This window comes from Lynx canadensis, chromosome A2 (genome assembly GCF_007474595.2).
Source record: "Lynx canadensis isolate LIC74 chromosome A2, mLynCan4.pri.v2, whole genome shotgun sequence".
NCBI lineage: Eukaryota > Metazoa > Chordata > Mammalia > Carnivora > Felidae > Lynx > Lynx canadensis.
In genome coordinates, this window is record NC_044304.2 from 25,432,275 (window position 1) to 25,454,447 (window position 22,173).

A 22,173-nucleotide genomic window follows, 5' to 3' on the forward strand; every position below is an offset into this window, starting at 1 on the left:
TAGTTTATTATAAGAATTGAAAAGTAAAATTATTTTAATGCTTTGTGCTTTCTTATATTTTTCTGAACTTTCCAGTTTGTATTCAAAGAGCAGGTTTTGTTTTTGTAATTGGAAAAAAAACCAACAAAAACAAATGCTTTCTTTAATAGCCAAAATGAAAGGTCCTCTTTATTTGTAAGAGAGAAAACAAACACTTCACCTTGGGATCTTTTTTACAAAACTTCATGATATCTCTCCAATGTCTGTCTACTGTCTGAAACTGACGCCCTTCTTCTGGCATCTGTTGCATGATATCCTCAGAACAAAAAATGGGCTCCAAGTACAGCCACTGAGCTTGTACTTTTAACCATTCATCAATCGTTTCTTGTATTCGAATCAAACGGTCTTCCCAGGCCTTAATGAAAAGCACACTGTACTAAATTCCAGTCATTAAAGAAAACCCATAAATTACAACAAGGAATATTTACTTAAAATTCACTGTTATTTAAAAATAATAAATAAATAAATGAATAAATAAATAAATAAATAAATAAATACAATTCACTGTTATTTTCAAATCAATGCAAAACAGCTCAACGTCACTTATGGGTATCACATGGACTTAGAAAAACTCTAGGAAGTCCAAAGTTTTCCTAAATCATTGGAACTCACCATCGGAAATGACTGCAGTTACTTACACTAAACTCTTAATCTCTAGGGAATCATCCCAAGTCTGAAAAGCATCCAGTAATACCCTGCTGTATACCAGTGGTTATCAACCTAGTGACTATTTCACCCTCCACCTCAAGGGACATTTGACAATGTCTAGAGACATTTACAATTGTCACAACTGTTGAAGTGAGGGTGCTACTCATATCTTGTGGGTGATAATGTTTTAGATCTGTTCTATATGGTTCCACATTAATTTTTAAATATCCATTCCTATATTTCACCCAAAGCTATCCACAAACTGACTTATTTCCACAGTAATATATATGTAATAAGATTACTGTTTTGGGTTTTTTGTTGTTTTTTTTTTTTTTTTAAGTAGCCTCCATACCCAGCATAGAGCCCAACACAGCACTTGAACTCACAACCCTGAGATCAAGACTGGAGCTGAGAGATCCAGCCGGACGCTTAACTGATTGAGCCACCTGGGCACCCCAAGCTTATAGCTTTTATAAATAACTGGAAACTATCATATTTGACATACCTTGATCTCTTTTTCAAATGGTTTGATGAAAGGTGAGCCTCTCATTGTCTGAGTTTTTATAATTTGATCATCAAGGAGAGTCTGAATCTCATCTACTGAAGAAAGAATAGAGACTCCAGTATCACGATATGGAGTTATATGAAAAGCAATATCATTCCAGGTTCCTATCATTGTATGCATGGCTTTCTCTAGTGAAAATTCCTAAAAGGGAGAAAAGAAAGAATGAGTTAGTGAAGAAAAGTCTTATTTACTGTACCAACTTTTCCCTGGTGAATCCAGTAATGAGTGCATTACACAGTAATTCTTTTTTTTTTAATTTTTTTAATGTTTTATTTATTTTTTGAGAGCGAGAGACAGAGTGTGAGTGGGGGAAGGGCAGAAACAGAAGGAGACACAGAATTCAAAGCAGGCTCCAGGCTCTGAGCTGTCAGCACAGAGCCCAATGCGGGGCTCAAACCCACGAACTGTGAGATCATGACCTGAGCCAAAGTCTGACGCTTAACCGATGAGCCACCCAGGCACCCTTACACAGTAATTCTCTTAACATAATCTGTGGCGACACTGTAACTGTCTTTAGGTTTAAAAAGATTTCTTAAACAATTAAAAAATTCCTAAGAATAATATAGTAGTTTTGCAGATAAACATAAGGGAAGGGAAACAAAAATAATATAAAAACAGGGAGGGGGACAAAACATAAGAGACTTATAAATATGGAGCACAAACTGAGGGTTACTGGAGGAGTTATGGGGGGGGAATGGGCTAAATGGGTAAGGGGCACTAAGGAATCTACTCCTGAAATCATTGTATGCTAACTATTTCACTATATATCCTAACTATATCACTATATGCTAACTAATTTGGATGTAAATTTAAAAAAATAAAAATAAAATTAAAAAAAGAATAATAGTGTAGTTTGAAAAAATTCACTTGCTATGAAAACTACCACTGCCAGTATTAAAATAGACACGAGAATAAAATAGCTGCTGGGCCTTCTCTGAAGTGGCCTTTCTGCAGTCTATAGTCTGAAATGCCTTTGTATATTTTAAGAACCCTGGAAGACTGTACTTATTCTGCTAGAATGCAGACACATCAAATGCCAAAACACACATGAAGAGGTCAAAGGAGCCATTTCTAGCCTGGATTCAAGACAAAGAAGTAATATAGAAGCACACACTTTGTGGGGTGGGGGGAGGGGGAAGAGCGGTCTTCTGTCAGGTTCCCCCATCTCCTCCCATTGCTATCCAGTACCATACACTCGACCCCAACAAAAACTGTGATTATTTTATTAACAAACTAATCAAATAAAGTGTTTCAGTTGATCTTCATATTTACCTTGCTTGCACCTGCACTTATCACTTCAAATTTTTCCAAGTATGGTGTAAGGTTTAATTTTAAAATTTTTCTCAGTGTAGTTCCAGAGTCTGGAGTCAAGTCATAGCCTACAATTTCTGATATCTGCTTCCAGTGACGAGCTCTCATTCCTGGATTGCACAAGATGGAGACAGTAGGGATATAGTCCTAACAGTGAAAGTATAAACAATAATGAGTCACTCTTTTGACTGACCCACACACATAGATTTTATAGATGAAACCTCAATAGTATAAACGTTTCTTGAGATTATTTAACATATTTGATTAGTCCAATCAAAATCCCAATTAGATTTGGAGGAGAAGAGAAACTAACAAAATGATTCTAAAGTTCATCTGCACAAATAAACATTTAGAAATAGCCTGGAAAATTATAAGAGCAAAAAAGAAGAGGAGTAAATGTTCCATAGAATATTAAAGTATGTGATAAAATTATGCTAATTAAAAGTGTGGTATTATTATAGAAACACAAAGCTGTTTTATATATATATATACATATATATATCAACATAAATATATAAATATTTATAGTAATATATATATTTATAAATATATAAATATATAACATAAATTATAAATACGCACACCTACACACATAACATAAATGCGGGAATGGCCTGTACCAAAATGCCAAAATGTAACTTCTGTTTGGAGGTGAAAATGAAACATCAAGTGAAAACACTTAGTTCATCATTCTTGATGTTGACATTAGGACATGTTCTTTAAAATCAGGAAGAAGATAAGCATAGTTATTGTTACTACTTCTAATCAACATTGTATTGAGTGTCCCAGCCAGCGAAGTAACATACATACATACATACATACATACATACATACATACATAAAAGATATGGGGATGACACCAGTCAGAACGGCTAAAATTAACAACTCAGGCAACAACAGATGTTGGCAAGGATGCAGAGAAAGAGGATCTCTTTTGCACTGCTGGTGGGAATGCAAACTAGTGCAGCCACTCTGGAAAACAGCATGGAGTTTCCTCAAAAAATTAAAAACAGAACTACCCTACGACCCAGCAATTGCACTACTAGTTGTTTATCCAAGGGATACAGGTGTGCTGTTTCAAAGGGGTAGATGCACCCCAATGTTTACAGCAGCACTATCGACAGTAGCCAAAGTATGGAAACAGCCCAAATGTCCATCAACAGATGAATGGATAAAGAAGATGTGGGATATATATACAGTGGAGTATTACTCAGCCATCAGAAAGAATGAAATCTTGCCATTTACAACTACATGGATGAAACTAGAGAGTACTATGCTAAGTGAAATTAGAGAAAGACAAATATATGACTTCACTTATATGAGGAATTTAAGGTACAAAACAGATGAACATTAGGGAAGGGAAGCAAAAATAATATAAAAACAAGGAGGGGGACAAAACATAAGAGACTCTTAAATACAGAGAACAAACTGAGGGTTGCTGGAGGGGTTGTTGATGAGGGGATGGGCTAAATGGGTGGGATGAGCACTGGGTGTCATACATAGGGCATGAATCACTAGAATCTACTCCTGAAATCATTGTTGCACTGTATGCTAACTAACTTGGATGTAAAATTTTTTAAATTAATTATTCAGTTAATAAAAAAACCAAGTAAGTCACAAGTGTTATTAATAAAATCATTTTGTGACTTCAAAAAAAAAAGAATGAGTGGAATTCATTTTGATCAATATTCAAATGTTACTGAGATTTAACTAAAAACATTAATTTGATAAGGAAAATTTTAAGAATGATCTTAACTGGAATCCTTAAAGTAAGTCATGATATATAAAGGGTTCTTTTTCAAGAATATAAAATTACAAAATCTATTCCTGATATCTTTCCTTTGTGTTTGGCTCAATATATGACTCATCAAAAGCTAAAATCCAAGGTTGGCTAGAATTAGTTTTTATATATAGAATACAAGGCACTTATTAGCATTATAAAATAATAAAATGTGAAGAAACTTAGATACTCTAAAAAAAAAGATATGGGGAATAGAAATTTAAAAAACAAAACTACCCAAAGAAAACAAAAACACAAATTCAAAAAGATATGTGCACCTCTATGTTTACTGCAGCATTATTTACAACAGCAAAGATATAGAAGCACCCAAGTGTCCATCAATAGATGAATGGAGAAAGAGGATGTGGTGTATATATACAATGGAATATTACTCAGACATAAAAATGAATGAGATCATACCATTTGTAACATGGATGGACCTGGAGGGTATAATGAGAAAAAAAAAAACCTAACATTGTTCGCAAATTGTTGTCTGTGTACAATGACTGGTTATTAAATTAATATAAAGAAAGTTAAAAGAACCACTGAATACAAGCTACAGATAAAAAGCATAATTAACAAAAAGATGAATTTATGATGGCAACAACAAAATAAAGTACGTAAGGATAAATTATTTTGAAAAAAAATTAAGCTTATTTCTTTTTTAGTAATCTCTACACCCAGTGTGGGGCTTGAACCCACAACCGTGAGGTCGAGAGTCACATGCTCTTCCAAATAAGCCACCTAGGCCTCCGTACCTAGGGATAAATTAAATGAAAGCTGTGCAAAGTTATTTCGGAGAAACTATGTTAAAGAAAACCTGGGCACCTGGGTGGCTCAGTGGGTTAAGCGTCAGACTCTTGGTTTCGGCTCAGGTCATAACCTCATGGTTTGATGAGTTCAAGCCCCTCATTGGGTTCTATGCTGACAGCATGGAGCCTGCTTGGGATTCCCTCTCTCCTTCTCTCTCTGCCCTTCCCCACTTGCACTGTCTCTCAAAATAAATAAACTTATTTAAAAAAAAAAAAAAGATGTGAAAGAAAATCTAAATAGAGATGTATACCACACACTGATAGATTCATTATTATGTAAGTGACAAAGGATTATTATTCAGAATATATAAATTAACAACAAAAACAATGGAAACAAATACTGAAACAAAAATAACAAAAGAGTCAAAGGGCATTAATAGACATTTCACAGAAGAAGAAATATGAAATGTAAGTACTTTGAGGGCAGGGATTTTTTGTTCATATGACTCTAAGTAGGAAAATCAATAAATTAGATAAGTAAGCAATAATATATAGCAGTGAAAATGAACGACTACAGTCATTCCCAAGACATGGATGAGTTTTAGAAACATAATGTTAAGTGAAGAAAATCAAGTCACAGAAGACTACATACAGATGATATGTTTTTATAAATTGTTACATACAAATGTGAATTAACAACAAAAAAGAGAAATACAAACAGAATTTATGACACATTTATCTTCAAGGGAGATTAAGGGGCTTAAAATAGGGAAGGATCACATAGAAGGAAGCAAGAATATTGATGATCTTTTAATTTTAAAGAAGAGGGGAGGGTTCATGGGTGTTCATTTTCTTCATAGCTTACATATATGTAACATATATTCTCCAAGTATTGGATAATAAAAATTTGCTAACAAAGATAAAGAAAGAATACTTATCTTTTCCTCTTCCCAATCCAATTCAAAGCCCAACAAAATTATACTTGCACTTCTGGTCACCTCCTTAGTAAAGCCTTACCTGTTTTCCAAATGACAAAATTAATTGCTCCGTGCCCTATTCTTTCAGAGGATGCTACCATCCTCTACCTATGAATTGCCTTATTCTACCTCGTACTACAACCAGTTGTTCACAGCCTATTTCTCTTTCCACATTGTGTTCTCTCTGAGAGGCAGAAGCCAATTTGTGTGAACTGGACAACAACAATTTTAAACTGTAAGACTCTAATGTCAATATCTAAGCCACTAATTATGTGAGAAAAATAAATAAAAGACAATTAGATTGGAAAGAAAAACATAAAACTACCTCTATTTACAGATTACATGATCTTGTATATAGAAAATTCTATGGAATTCATTTCTTTTTTTTTATTCTATATTTCAGTAATCTCTACACCCAATATGGTGCTCAAACTTACAACCCTGACCTCAAGAGTCATATGTTCCACCAACTGAGCTAGCCACGTGCCCCAAAAAAGAATTTATTTAAGAACTGTTAAAACTAATAGATGAGTTCAGCAAGATTGCAGGATACAACATCAACATACAAAAATTACTTGTGTTTGTATAAACTAGCAATAAACAACCCAAAATTGAAAGTAAGGGAAAAAATCTCATGTACAATAGCATCAAGAAATACAAAATACTCGAGAGTAAATTTGATAAAAGAAATGCAACGTTTGTAGACTAAAAATTACAAATAATTGTTAAATAAAATTAAAGAAGGCCAAATAAAAGTAAAAATACTCCTTGCTCATATATTGAAAGAATTAATATTGTTAAGACAGCGATCTTCCCAAGTCAATCTAAAGATTCAATGCAATGCCAGCTTCCTTTTTTTAATGTTTAAAAAAATTTTTTAAGTTTTATTCATATGAGAGAGAAAGAGAGAGAAAGGGGGGATGGGCAGAGAGAGAGGAGGACAGAGGATCAGAAGGAGACTCAGCTGACAGCAGTGAGCCTGATGCGGTGCTTGAACTCAGGAACTGTGAGATCATGACCTGAGCTGAAGTCCGATGCTCAACTGACTGAGCCCCCCAGGTGTGCCTAAGGTTTAAAATGTATTTTAATAAGTTGATACTGCATTGTTGCTCCACTTCTCAGAAAAATTCCAAGATATTAGGGACAAATAGAATATGGTACACAAGTAAAAAATGCACAGCATAACTAAGATAGGCAAAGCTAAGAGCTGCTGTCCTAGATGCAGCATATAGCAACACTCTTCCCAAGTTTGTGCTAGGTCTGTCAACAAAAGCTGTGAACAGCAATATCATAGACACAAAGGGGCCATCCCTGGGTTGTCCTTATCCAAAGAAAATATGGAAGAAAGATTTTTCTAAAGACATACTAAATGAAAATCTTTAAGAGATTTCATGTCTTCCAAAAGCACAAGCAACAAAAGAAAAAAATATATATAAATGAGACATCATCAGAATTTAAAACTTCTGTGCTTCAAAACACATCATCAAAAAAAACTAAAAGACAATCCACAGATCACAATGAAAACAGCCATCAATATTTTGTTTTTAAAAAGAGTTTTGAAAATGATCACTTAACTAAAACTTGAAAGCTATAAATTAATTATCCACACTCTCATGACAATTTTGTTGGTGAATAACAAACAGAGATCTATTTCTTTAAAATATATTTGTGCAGAAACTGCATATAACTCTAAGTTTTACTCCTAACATAAGTATGTTTGGGAGTATTCTATTCTATACTTGCCAGTGTGGAGAACAAAATAGTTCTTAAGAATAAAGAAGTATATATATATATATATATATATATATATATATTCTGTATTTTACATGTAGCAGAATTATCATCCAGAGGGGTTTTTTTTTGTATTCACAAGGTGATATGTGTATTGTAAAACAATAATGGTGAAGGAAATAAAGAGGCTTTTAAAATTTTGTTTTAAATATTTATGAAGTTATTATTCCAGAGAGTATAGTGATATCTTTTTTTTTATATTTTTTTAAGTTTATTTATTTATTTTGAGAGAGAGGGAGACAGCGTGAGTGAGGGAGGGGCACAGACAGAGGGAGAGAGAGAATCCCAAGCAGGCTCTGTGGTGCCAGAGCAGAGCCCGACATGGGGCTTGAACTTACAAAACCGTGAGATCATGACCTGAGCTGAAACCAAGAGTCAGACGCTAACAGACTTATACACCCAGGTGCCTCAGAGAGTATACTGATATCTTAACAGCTTACCTAGATCATAAATTAATCAAAATGCACTTTTTAATAAAACCTGATACTTAGGGGCGCCTGGGTGGTGCAGTCGGTTGGGCGTCCGACTTCAGCCAGGTCACGATCTCGCGGTCCGTGGGTTCGAGCCCCGCGTCAGGCTCTGGGCTGATGGCTCAGAGCCTGGAGCCTGTTTCCGATTCTGTGTCTCCCTCTCTCTCTGCCCCTCCCCCGTTCATGCTCTGTCTCTCTCTGTCCCAAAAATAAATAAAAACGTTGAAAAAAAAAAAAAACCTGATACTTAAAATATATTTAAAAAATAAAATAATAAAAGACAATCCACAAAATAAATGGGAGAAAATTTTTTTCTCCCCCTCCCCCCATTTTAGAGAGAGAGAGAGAGAGCATGTGTGTGAGCAGGGGAGAGGAACAGAGGGAGAGAGAGAGAATCCCAAGCAGGCTCTATGTTCAGTGCAGAGCCTGATGTGGGGCTTGATCCCATGACCCAGCCCAAAATCAAGAGTCAGACATTCAACTGACTGAGCCACCCAGGTGTTCCCAAATTTTTTTTTTAATTTTTTTTAACGTTTATTTATTTTTTTGAGACAGACAGAGACAGAGCATGAACAGGGGAGGAGCAAAGAGAGAGGGAGACACAGAATCTGAAACAGGCTCCAGGCTCTGAGCTGTCAGCACAGAGCCCAACGTGGGGCTCGAACTCACGGACCGTGAGATCATGACCTGAGCCAAAGTCGGACGCTTAACCGACCAAGCCACCCAGGCGCCCCCCAAATTTTTTAAATCATATATTTAATAAGGGACTTATCTCTAGAATATACAAAAAAAAAAGACAATTAAATAAGAGACAAATAACCACTCAATTTAAAAATGGGCAAAGGATTTAAACAGATGTATTTCCAAAGAAAATATAAATATGGGGATGCCTGGGTGGCTCAGTTGGTTAAGTGTCTGACTTCAGCTCACATCATGATCTCACGGTTTGTGGGTTCAGGGCCTGCGTCCGGCTCTGTGCTGACAGCTCAGAGCCTGGAGCCTGCTTTGGATTCTGTGTCTCCCTCTCTCTCTGTCCCTCCCCCACTCATGGTCTGTCTCTCTCTGACTCTCAAAAATGAATAAATTAAAAAAAAATTTTTTTAGGGTGTTTCGGTGGCTCAGTCAGTTAAGTGTCTGGCTTCGGCTCAGGTCATGATCTCGTGGTTCGTGGGTTCAAGCCCTGCATCGGGCTCAGCCTGGAGCCTGCTTTGGATTCTGTGTTTCCCTTTCTCTCTCTGCCCTTGCCCCACTCATGCTCTGTCTCTGACTCTCTCAAAAATAAATAATTTTTTTTTAATTTTTAAAGAAAATATAAAAAGGGCCAATAAGCACAGTAAAAGATGTTCAACATCATTAGTCATTAGATAAATACAAATCCAAACCACAATGAGACACCACTTTATCCCACTGGGATGGCTATACTCAAAACAACAGACAATAACAAGTGTTGATCAGGATGTGGGCACATTGGAACTCCTGTGCATTGCTGGTGGAAATGTAAAACAGTGAAGCCCCTTTGGAATATAGTCTGGCAGTTCCTCAAAAAGTTAAACATAGAATATTCACTCCTACGTATATACTCCAGAGGAATAAAACATATGTCCACGTAAAAACTTGCACATGTATAATCATAGTGACATTATTCCTAAGAGCTAAAAAGTGCAACAATGCAAATGTCCATCAACTGATGAATGGATAAACAAAGTGTGGTACATCCATACAGTAAAATATTATTCATCAATAAAAAGAATGGGGGGTGCCTGGATGGCTCACTTGGTTAAGCCTCTGACTCTTGGTTTGGGCTCAGGTCATGATCTCATGGTTCATAAGTTTGAGCCCTGGGTCAGGCTCTGCACTGACAGCACAGAGCCTGCTTGGCATTCCCTCTCTCTCCCTCTCTCTTTGCAACCCCCACATCTCCCTCACTCTCAAAATAAATAAATAAACTTAAAAAGAATGAACGATACATGTTACAACACAGAAGAACAATGAAAACATGTTAAGTGAGAGAAGTCAGTCACAAAGGCCACATATAATATGATTCCATTTATATGAAATGTCTGGGATAGATAAATCCATAGAGACAGAAAGTGGATTAGTAGTTGTCTTGGAGGAGGAGGAAATGGGGAGTGACTGCTATTAGCTACAGGCTAACTTTCTGGTATAATGAAGATGTTCTAAAATTAGATAGTGGTGATGGTTGCAAAACTGTGAATATTCTAAGAAGCCACTGAACTGTATGCTTGAAAGAGTAAATGTTATGATATGTGGATTATATCTCAATAATCTATTGAAAAAATACAAGCTAGTAACAAACTGTAAGCTAATGATAAAATTATAAGTACATAAGAATATATTTTTTCAAGTTGAAAGCAATCAAACAACATTACCCAACACTAACTTTGTTTCCAGCACCATATTATAGGGCACGGGTTCCCCCAATTTTTGGTTTCACAGCAGGTGTTAATAAAAATTATTTAAAACTTGTGTGACGAGGGGGAGCAGAAAAAAAAAAAAAAAAGGTAGGTGGTGTGTCCTCTTAATGCCATCTGAGGTACAGGGCCACCTGAGAAAAATGTAACTAAAGACCGTATTATGTTCAACTCATTGTTTATTATTCAAAGTCCCAGACATTGTAAAATTATAACTTGAATTTTTGTGTCCAGTAGAGGTGCAAATAATTCTATCTGAAAAAAAGGTAAGTCCAAATATGTTTACTTGGTTTATTCTGTATGACATTAACCAGCTTTATATCAATACTAGCAATCTTTTTTTAACATTCCTTTACTAAATTGCCCACAAATACTCAGCTCCTGAAATGCTCTTTGAACCAGACTTACCGCCTAACTGGTTCTCTCATTAATTAATAAATAGAATAAAATATTTGACACGTTTATTTTTCTAAATTTTTTTAGTGTTTGTTTTTGAGAGAGAGAGAGAGAGACAGAGTATGCGTGGGGGAGGGGCAGAGAGAGAGGGAAACACAGAATCCAAAGCAGGCCCCAGGCTCTGACCTGTCAGCGGGCCTCGAACTCACAGACTGTGAGATCAAGACCTGAGCCGAAGTCAGACGCTTAACTGACTGAGCCACCAAGGTGCCCGACACATGTTTATTTTTATATTTGTATGACAGTTATGTTTACATTTTTTTGCAAATAATAATTTAATTAGGTAATTTTTTAAATTGGAAGATCATAGATTATCCAACTTTTCCTTTTTTTAAATGTTTATTTACTTTTGAGAGAGGGAGAGCAGGGGAAGGGCAGAGAGAGAGGGAGACAGAGGATCTGAAGAGGGCTCCACACTGTCAGTTGAGAGCGCAATGCAGGGCTCAAACTCACCAACCAGGAGGTCATGACCTGAGCTGAAGCCCGATGCTTAACCAACTAAGGCACCCATATTATCCAACTTTTCATTTTGATTAGTAAGGACCTTGTTTTTGATTTTCCATTTTTTATCACCATCATGTGTTTTTGCTTACCATTATATTCCCCAGCATTCATTGGAACTTGGTATAACATAACAGGTGCTCAATAAGTATTTGTTAAATAAATGAATTTTTAACACCTATGAAATAGAAAGGACATACTCTCAAAGTGAATAAATTTAGCTTTATTAAAAATTCATTATTGAGCACCTGGGTGCCTCAGTCAGTTAGGCGTCCAACCTCGATCTCACAGCTCAGGAGTTCAAGTCTCACATCAGGCTCTGTGCTCACAGCTCAGAGCCTGGAGCCTCTGCTTTGGATTCTGTGTCTCCTTCTCTCTCTGCCCACCCCCCTCCCCCCTGCTAGCACTCTGTCTCTCTCTCTTAAAAATAAACATTTTTTAAAAAAAAAGAAAAAAAGAAAGAAAAAATCGTTATCGTGCTCACTTTGGCAGCACATATACTAAAACTGGAACGATACAGAGAAGATTAGCACAGCCCCTGTGCACGGATGACATGCAAATTTGTGCAGTGTTCCATATTTTTTAAGTTATTTATTTATTTATTTAGTAAATCTCTACACCCAACGTGTGTCTTGAACTCATGACCCCGAGATCAAGAGTTCTGTGCTCTTCCAACAGAGCCAGCCAGGCACCCTGAAGCATTCCATATCAAAAAATAATAATAATAATAATTCCTTATCCTCTCACAAAAGGTGAGAGGCTGGAAGGAGCTGAGTGTAGAATAGGCAGCCTGCATGGACAGTACCTCAGTAGGAGGCTGGAGAGGAAACAAACTCTATACTCAACAAGTCTTAATGACCTAGCATATGTCAGGCTCAGTTATAGTCATGGAGATACAACAGTGAACAACACCACCAAATCATTACATGGTCTTTATTCTGTGATTTTGCCATTTACCAGTAAAAATGTAATCATCAACTATCACAGTCCTTTGCTGTGGAGTTTATTTTATTAAATTTTACTTATTTATTTTGAGAGAGAAAGAGAGAGAGCATGAGCAGGAGAGGGGCAGAGAGAGGGAGATGAGAGAATCCCAAGCAGGCTTCGCACTGTCAGCATAGAGCCTCACAAGGAGCTTGATTTCACCAACCGTGAGATGGTGACCTGAGCCGAGATTAAGAGTTGGATGCTTAACCCACTGAGCCACCGAGGCGTCCATATTTTAAAAGGGAAAAAATATTAACTCCATGTAATAGTAGGAGTAGGGTCCTAAAAACTCTCATGATGAAAGAATATAAGGAAAATAGGATTAGAAGGAATTAACAAAAAGCACATATATGAAATTCCTTATTGACTTTCTATATTCATTTACAAATACTTATTTAGCATCTACACTGTTTAGTATCTACATCATTGTTAGTGATTATGATATATCAATAAATTAAACAAATATCCTTTGTACAAACTTCCAGTGATAAAGTAAATACGCTCTGGGGATACAACGTACAGCCTGGTGACTATAGTACCATACTGTATATTTGAAAGTTGCTAAGAGTAGATTTTAAAAGTTCTTACCACAAGAAAAAAATCTTGCCATTATGTGTGGTAATGGATGTCAACTAGACTTATTGTGGTGATCATTTTGCAATGTATACAAATATCAAATCATTATGTTGTACTCCTGAACCTAATACAATGCTATATGTTATTTATATCTCAATAACGATTTAATTATATGGTATGTTAAGGGGTAATAAATGATACAGAAAATAGGGAAATTAGAGCAGGATAAGAATCAGAACCAGTGGGGGTATCAAGCAAGATGCTCAGGGAAGGCTTCCTGGATATGGTGATAATTTGAACAAAGATTTTAGGAGGGGAGGATATGAGACAAGAGCATATGTAAGTGAAGAGAACAGTAGGCAGGGGTAATAGCTGAAGCACAGGCCCTCAGGCAGGAGGGCTTAAGAAACGAGAATGGGGGGCAGTATGGCTGGGGCATCCGCTGTGAGGGGCAAGAGAAGGTGGAGGCAAGGTCAGAGAAATAAAGAAAAGTTCAAGTGAAGTTAGAAGGATAAAGAGGAGCCAGATTATGGAGTGCTATGTAAACTTTTTATCTGAGTAAAACATGAAGGCTTTGCAGAACTTTGAGGAGAGGAGTAACATGATCTGACTTAATTTTTCTAGTTGCTCTATTTTTAACAGACGATGTGATGAAGGTAGGGGCAAAGGTAGACACAGGGAAACCCATTAGGGCCTTTTTGTAGAAATCCATGTAAAAGATGATTTAACGTGGACCAGGGCGATGGCAATGGGAGAGTGAATTTTGAGTTTGCCACGTAGTTAGATATCCAAGGAAAGGTTACAAGTAGGAGGTTGTATATATGAATCTTGGGACTGGCTAGAGAAGTCTGGGATACCAGTTAAAGATCTGGGAGTTGCCAGCATATAATCATGTATAAACTCATCTATATTTTTGATGAGACTGATGAGATCATCAAGAGAGTTAAGGTAGATAGAGAAAAGGACCAATGACTGAGCCCTAAGAACTTCCAACATTAAGAGGCTGGGAAGAGTAAGAAAAAATAGCAAGGAAAAATATAGTGATGCTACTAGTGATATGGGACAGTTTATTTATCTTCCATCTCAAGATGACTTCCAGAGATGATGACACTATGCCACGGTGATAGAGATGATGGTGATGTGACGGTGGTGATAAGAAAAGAAAGGAGAGGGGTGCCTGGGTGGCTCAGTCTGTCAAGCATCCAACTCTTGGTTTCTGCTCAGGTCATGATCTTGCAGTTTGTGAGTTCAAGCCCCAAGTTGGGCTCCACACTGACAGCACAGAGCTTGCTTGGGATTCTCTATCTCTCCCTGTCTCTCTGCCCCTCCTCTTGTCACACACCAAAATATTTAAATAAACTCTCTCTCTCTCTCTCTCTCTCTCTCTCTCTCTCTCTCTCTCTCTCTCTCAAAATATTTAAATAAACTTAAAAAAAAGAAAAAAGAAAAGAAATGAGAATATCATGAGGATAAATTTTAAAAGGATCATATAAGCTAAATGTGAACAATGAACTGTAACTAAGTTCCTTACTAGGCAAATTAGGGAAAAAAAAGAGAGAAAATTTAAATTAACAACATTTGGAGGACTCCAAGCTGTATTACAAAGCTGTAATCATCAAGACAGTATAGTACTGCCACAAGAACACTCAGATTAATGGAATAGAAAACAGAACTCAGAAATGGACCCACAAACATATGGCCAACTAATCTTTGACAAACCAGGAAGAATATCTACTGGAATAAAGACAGTCTCTTCAGCAAATGGTGCTGGGAAAACTGGACAGCGACATGCAGAAAAATGATCCTAGACAACTTTCTTACACCACACACAAAAATAAACTCAAAATGGATGAAAGACCTAACCATAAGACAGGAAGCCATCAAAAGCCTTGAGGAGAAAGCAGGCAACAACCTCTTTGACCTTGGCCACAGCAACTTCTTACTCAACCCGTCTCCAGAGGCAAGGGAAACAAAAGCAAAAATGAACTATTGGGACCTCATCAAAATAAAAAGCTTCTGCACAGCAGAGGAAACAATCAGCAAAACTGAAAGGCAACCAACAGAATGGGAGAAGATATTTGCAAATGACATATCAGATAAAGGGTTAGTATCCAAAATCTATCAAGAACTTCTCAAACTCAACACCCAAAAAATAAATAATCCAGTGAAGAAATGAGCAAAAGACATGAATAGCTGCTTCTCCAAAGAAGACATCCAGATGGCCAACTGACACACGAAAAAATGCTCAACATCACTCATCCTCTGGGAAATACAAATCAAAACCACAAGGAGATACCACCTCACACCTGTCAGAATGGCTAACATTAACAACTCAGGCAACAACAGATGTTGGTGAGGATGTGGAGAAAGAGGATCTCTTTTGCACTGCTGGTGGGAATGCAAACTGGTGCAGCCACTCTGGAAAACAGTATGGAGATTCCTCAAAAAATTAAAAATAGAACTAGCTTATGACCCAGCAATTGCACTACTAGGTATTTATCCAAGGGATACAGGTGTGCTGTTTCAATGGGGCACATGTACCCCAATGTTTATAGCAGCACTATTGACAATAGCCAACGTATGGAAAGAGCCCAAATGTCCATCGATGGATGAATGGATATAGAAGATGTGGTATATATATATACAATGGAGTATTACTCAGCAATCAAAAAGAATGAAATCTTGCCATTTGCAACTATGTGGATGGAACTGGGGGGTATTATGCTAAGCGAAATTAGTCAGTCAGAGAAAGACAAAAATCATATGACTTCACTCATATGAGGACTTTAAGGGACAAAACAGATGAACATAAGGGAAAGGAAATGAAAATAATATAAAAACAGGGAGGGGACAAAACAGAAGAGACTCATAAATATGGAGAACAAACAGAGGGTTAGTGGAGGGGTTGTAGGAGGGGGGATGGGCTAAATGGGTAAGGAGCATTAAGGAATCTACTCCTGAAATCATTGTTGTATATATGCTAACTAACTTGGATGTAAATTTAAAAAAAAAATTAAATTTAGGGGCGCCTGGGTGGCTCAGTTGGTTAAGCGTCCGACTTCAGCTCAGGTCATGATCTCGCGGTCCGCGAGTTCAAGCCCTGCGTCGGACTCTGGGCTGATGGCTCAGAGCCTGGAGCCTGCTTCCAATTCTGTGTCTACCTCTCTCTCTGCCCCTCCCCCGTTCATGCTGTGTCTCTCTCTGTCTCAAAAATAAATAAACGTTAAAAAAATTTAAAAAATTAAATTTAAAATATATGAAAAAAATTTTAATAAAATAAAATGAAAAAAATTTTTTTAATTAATTAACAATATTTGGAATTGGAATGAAAAGGGAATTATCTATACAGATTCTTCAGACATTAAAAAGATAATAAAAATATTATGAGCAACTTTATGGTAACAAATTCAACAACTTAGAAGAAATGGAAAAGTTCTTTGGAAAATACAACTTATCAAAATCGACACAAAATTAAATACAAATCAGAATATCCCTATATATATTAAAGAAATTGAATCCTTTTCAAAACCTTTCCCACAAGAAAATCCAATTACTTCACTGGTGAATGTGCCTCTAAAATATTTAAGAAATAATTAATACCAACTTTATAGAAAACTCTTTCAGAAAATAGAGAACATAAAACTCTCCAATTTCTTTCATAAGGACATCATAATCCTGATACTGAAACCTGGCAAAGACATTACAAAAATGTTAAGACCAACATCTCTCCTGAATTTAACCCCAAAAATCCTCAATAAAATGTTAGCAAATAATAAACTATGGAAGTACTAGAAGAAAACATTATTTTGGAATGAGGAAAGCATTTCTAGCCATAATTTAAAATTCAGTAGACAAAGGAAAAGAATGGGGGCACCTGGCTGGCTCAGTCATTGGGGCATGCGACTTTTGATCTCAAGGTCATGGGTTCAAGCTCCATTCTGGGCATAGAAATTACTTAATAAAAAAATAAAAATAAAAAAGGAATAGAATGATGACTACATAAAAATAAAAAACCTCCCTTTTCCATTTACTTCAGGAACAATAAATCTAAATTCAAATAAAAAGGCTTCTGCAAGGCAAGATACATGATAAATAAAGTCAAAAAACAAATAATAAATATTTGCAAAATACATCATACATAGAAAAAGCCTAATGTCTTTAATATATGTGAATTACATATATATATATACTTACAATATAATACCCTGGGAAATTAATGTGTCTTAGAAATATTAATATAATCAATATTAATGTATAAATAATATCTATATATATTATATCCTAGAAATCAGTAAGAAAAAGATCAATAATTCAATAGACAAATAGACAATGATAAGACCAAACATTTCACAAAGAAATACAAAACATTCTTAAGTATATAAAAATATGCTTAACGCTTTACATAATAAGAGAAATAAAAATTCTCTTATATTAGCAAAAACTCAAGTTTGATGATATTCTCTTGTTGAGGGTGGTGAGAGTTTAAACTGGTATAGCCCCTATGTAAGGTAATTTGACTATAGATTTTATTCTGGCATTTACTCTTCTGGAATTTGCTTTGTAGTCATACTTGCACACACATGAAATCATACCAGTATATAACACTATATAGGTGTAACAAAAAAAAGAGAAAAAGTTTGTATGTGATGAGGAAAGGTCTCTAAGATAAAGTAATCAAAACAAAGAGGGAAAATAATACATATAGGACACTGTATTTTATGTAAAAAGATGGAAGAATAAGAACATATGTTTATATGGTTGTATGTGTAACAAAACTCAAGTGTATACACGAAAGTAGTAACATTGATAACCTGAGTTATACAGGTAGAAACATGGGAAGGAGACTCTTCGGATATATCTCTATTTTTTAAGCCACATAAATATATTAAATATTGAAAACGATTTTAAGTAGTTTCTTTAAAAAAAATCCAGGCAGCTCATGGAATCTCTGAGAGTGCTACATACAGACACAAACAATGCTTAAAATCCCATCCAAGTTTCCACTGCATTGACAATGGAAATGGCACCACCCCTGGAACCCGGCCACTACTGCCTAGGGAAGCTGGAGGCCTTATTAACTGTCACAAAAACTGTTAGTATTTCCTCATTAAAAATGACTTGAGGGGTGCCTGGGTGGCTCAGTCAATTAAGCCTCCACCTCTAGATTTTGGCTCAGGTCATGATCTCACAGTTTGTGGGTGAGAGCCCTACACTGGGCTCTTTGTTGGGTATGTGGAGCCTGCTTGGGATTCTTTCTCTCTCCCTCTCTCCTTCTCTCTCTCTCTCTGCCCCTTGCCCCCTGCCTTCAAAATAAATAAATAAACATTTTTTAAAAACACAACTTGAAGCACGGGAGGCTAAATACCTTGCCTAAGATATGCTACGAGCAAGTGTGAAATTGTGATACAAACATAAGTGGTATGACTTTAAAACTCCCCCAACTAACTGCTATCCTGTGCTGTTGCCCTTAGATAGGCTGACTGGTCTGCTCTAGTAATTTTTTACCCTCTTTATATCATTGTAGTTAGTCATTCCAGTCTTTTCTATTTGCCACACATAGTTCTATGAAAGGATTGCTTTCAATGACTTTATTGGGGAAGAATGAAGCATGGATTTAGTAATAGATCAAGTAATAGATCTACTAATAGATTAGTAATAGATCAAGTTTTCCAGATTCAGCTTTGGTTTTGCTTCTAAATCGTTCTATTTCTCTTCATTAGCACTGGATGATGTGAACAGCTCTGGCCAGGACTTTCTAAAATGTCATTAAATGTGTTCATACCTTAAAAACTTTAATCTGCTCCATTACTGTGGAGCACATAATAATAGTAGGATTCTCTTTCGGTTCTTCTTCCAGTTTGTCCTCTCCCAGAGACCACTTTTTTGCTGCCTTTCTTTTTTCTTGCAATTCTTTCTTATGCTTCATTTGGAAAAATTTCAGTGTCTTAAAAACTTCTCGGGAAAATTCATCTACATCAGCTTCCATGTTTTCTCCATTGAGGTCCAAAAAGCCTCCATCCATCCACCTGGATTGAAAGAAAAAATACTAAACTCAGAAATGTCTGGAGTGCAAAGGGGGACTTAGATATTCTTTAGGCTCGACTCTCATAAGAGAAACAACTGTAGGCAAGAGAAGTTACATTTTTCTTAATCACACAGGTAGAGCTGATGGTAGAGAGAGAAGATTAACACCATCATCTCAGCCACACTGCATGTGCTACAATACCTATCAGACTGTAAATGGATGACTAAGGGTAGCCAAATAAAATGCAGATTTGACTCCAAAAATATTAGTCAAATTCATTAATTGCATAAAAAATGAATCAGTTCTGGAAAACCCAAGTGACACTTTACATATTATATTGGTAAGGGTAGGTGCTACCTTAGCAATGGTTGACACTTTGTGTGACACTTGGTTCTCTTTCAAATGGATGAATATGTCCTACTTTCAAACACTTAACCAACAACAACATCAAATATCACTGCAACATTTTACAAGTCCTTCCATATCATTTGCCTAATTTTTTAAAAAATGTTTATTTACTTTCGAGAGAGTACTAGCAGGGGAGGGGCAGAGAGAGAGGGAGACACAGAATCCAAAGCAGGCTCCAGGCTCTGAGCTGTCAGCACAGAGCCTGATGCGGGGCTTGAACCCATGAACCATGAGATCATGACTTGAGCTGAAGTCGGATGCTCAACTGACTGAGCCACCCAGGTGCCCCAGATTTGCTTAATTTTTATTACACTAACAAAAATTACCGTTTTTCTGTTCGCTGCCACTTGAGAACAAAATTAAAAAACTTCTGATAGGGCTCAATGTTCACTTTTAATTTATCCAGTTCAGGATATTTTGTCAATTCCCATTTGAAAAGTTCCTCTTCCTTATTAATAAACTGAACTGCTTCTTCAGACTCCTGAATACGTTTCTGTAGTTGCCTTACATCTGTCACATACTGAAAGCAAATAATTGTTTATCTCAAGAAATATCCAAGTAACGTTATTAAAATAAGATTATATGACACTGCATGGGCTGTGTTCTTGCATTTATATTAAGGCTTTAAATATCAACTTCACAACAGAACTATGGTATAGAGTACAGAGCAAAATGTATGGGTCTGTCTATTTTACAGATAGAAAACTAAGTCACAAGAAAGATACATGAATAGTACCAGCTCAGGCCTAAGAGTCAGACCTTGTTTGCCAGAGTAAGCATATGTTTTTCATGTTTTTAAGTGTATGCAAACATGTCGTGTATTAATCTACAGGCTTGTCATAGCTACCGTCTTCTGTGTTCATCACACCTGTTGCATGCGGTCCAGTTCTGCAAATTCTGTAAACTCTTCCATGCGGCGTGATTCCTTTTCTATTTCCAAAATCACTTTCTCTCTCTTGGCTATCAGCTCATTTTCTTTTTCATGTTTTGCATTCTCAATAAGCTTTTTAAGAGACAATTTAATCAGGTTAATTATTTTGTTACAAAGGAAATTCATCAAATCAGAAATCTGAATGCTTTTTGTAGTAATAAAAACCACCACAGAAGTAAAAATGAGTACAAGAATGAAACACCAACCAGTATAAAAATGCAAATAATAATAAACCACACAGAAAATTTTCCCTAGCTTTCTGAGTGATGGTAACAATTCTTACATATTAATTAGATACTTTATTTAACAGATAGATCCCGTGTGTCAAGAACTATTCAACACGTTACTTATATTAGCACAGTTATTGTTATTATTCTTATTACTTCAGAGATGAAGACATTTAGACTTATAGAAATCAAGAGGTATGCCCAACGTCACAAAGTCATAAAAGTCAAGATCTGCATTAGAACTTGGGTTTATCTGACTGAAGTCCATGCTTTTTATTACTACACCATCTCACTTCCCACCATAGGAGAGACTGCTTTACACTAGAACTTTTCCAAAATCTAAAGTATACTCAGTCTGATACTGGGCAAGTTACTTAACTTCTCTGAGACTCATTTTTCTCATCTATGAAATGGGGAATTAGGAACACCTGGGATTTTTGCGAGTATTAAATGAGTTACTAAATGCAAAGAACTTAAGGCAGTGTTTACTATTATTATTATTATCAACTTACAATAGTTCTGACCTCTTTTTTTTTTCTGTTTCATTTGCAAAGTTTTTATTAGGACCTTTTATATATGACCTTTAGAGCTCATAAATCACATTCTTAATCTGGCTCTGCTTACTACTTTTTCCCTCCAAGAAGTCTCCCAAAGTTATAAAAAATAGAAATTTATAAATATACATTGAGAATTATGCACAGTTTTTACACAATAATAGTTGGGTCGATGTTTCCAGCTGTCTAATCATTTCCCAGGACCTCTCATCCGAAACAGAATGATGGACTCTGAAATCTCGACAGGAGAAATGGCAACTGTGGCCCCAACCCACCATCCGCCCTCAGCATCACGGCACTGGGCAGGTGTTGGTTTTGGACAGTCATGGCAAAAGAGGAACTGCAGAAATGCTAGTTGGGATGGCGGTGCTGTGAGCAGAGGACAGCAAGCCGGGAAGGTTTCAGCCCTGTTTCTGCCACAGCTCATACCTGGGACTGTATTTAAACTCTTGGCCCAAGAATCGCCAAGAGCCGAACCACAGACTCAGCATAGGCCCAATCTGACTGTGGCCAACTGGAAGAGTTCCAGGCCATTACAAACCTGAAAAACGCTTCCTTGGTCCAGAGTTGGGGAACCCAAATGTCTCCCTAGTCTGTTGTCCTCAGTCACTAACAAGCAGCTCTTTCCTTCCAGGCAAAGGGATGGAGTGCCTGGAGCTACAGTAAGGCCAGAGGGACATGGTAGCTGCTGTCAAGTAGTTCTGACCTCTTTAATGTCAGTCCCACTTCTTACCAGACCCTGT

General features: G+C 36.5%; 1 protein-coding gene and 1 non-coding gene across 4 annotated transcripts in view; one reads left to right on the plus strand and one right to left on the minus strand.

The window, feature by feature from the left end:
* Positions 1 to 22,173, minus strand: part of DNAH12 (dynein axonemal heavy chain 12) — a 217,664-nt gene that overhangs the window by 165,023 nt on the left and 30,468 nt on the right. For 2 of the 3 annotated variants that reach the window (XM_032592325.1, XM_030307080.1), the window contains exons 15-20: positions 20,587 to 20,721; positions 20,045 to 20,238; positions 19,068 to 19,311; positions 2,525 to 2,710; positions 1,193 to 1,393; positions 200 to 394 (exon numbers count right to left, since the gene is read on the minus strand). In XM_032592325.1, the coding sequence (XP_032448216.1) occupies positions 200 to 394; positions 1,193 to 1,393; positions 2,525 to 2,710; positions 19,068 to 19,311; positions 20,045 to 20,238; positions 20,587 to 20,721 (1,155 nt within the window). The remainder of the gene's footprint in view (positions 1 to 199; positions 395 to 1,192; positions 1,394 to 2,524; positions 2,711 to 19,067; positions 19,312 to 20,044; positions 20,239 to 20,586; positions 20,722 to 22,173) is intronic. The other variant, XM_030307072.1, reaches the window with a different exon arrangement.
* Positions 12,199 to 12,305, plus strand: LOC115509447. The gene has a single exon (XR_003967351.1). It is a non-coding gene; the product is annotated as a U6 spliceosomal RNA (small nuclear RNA).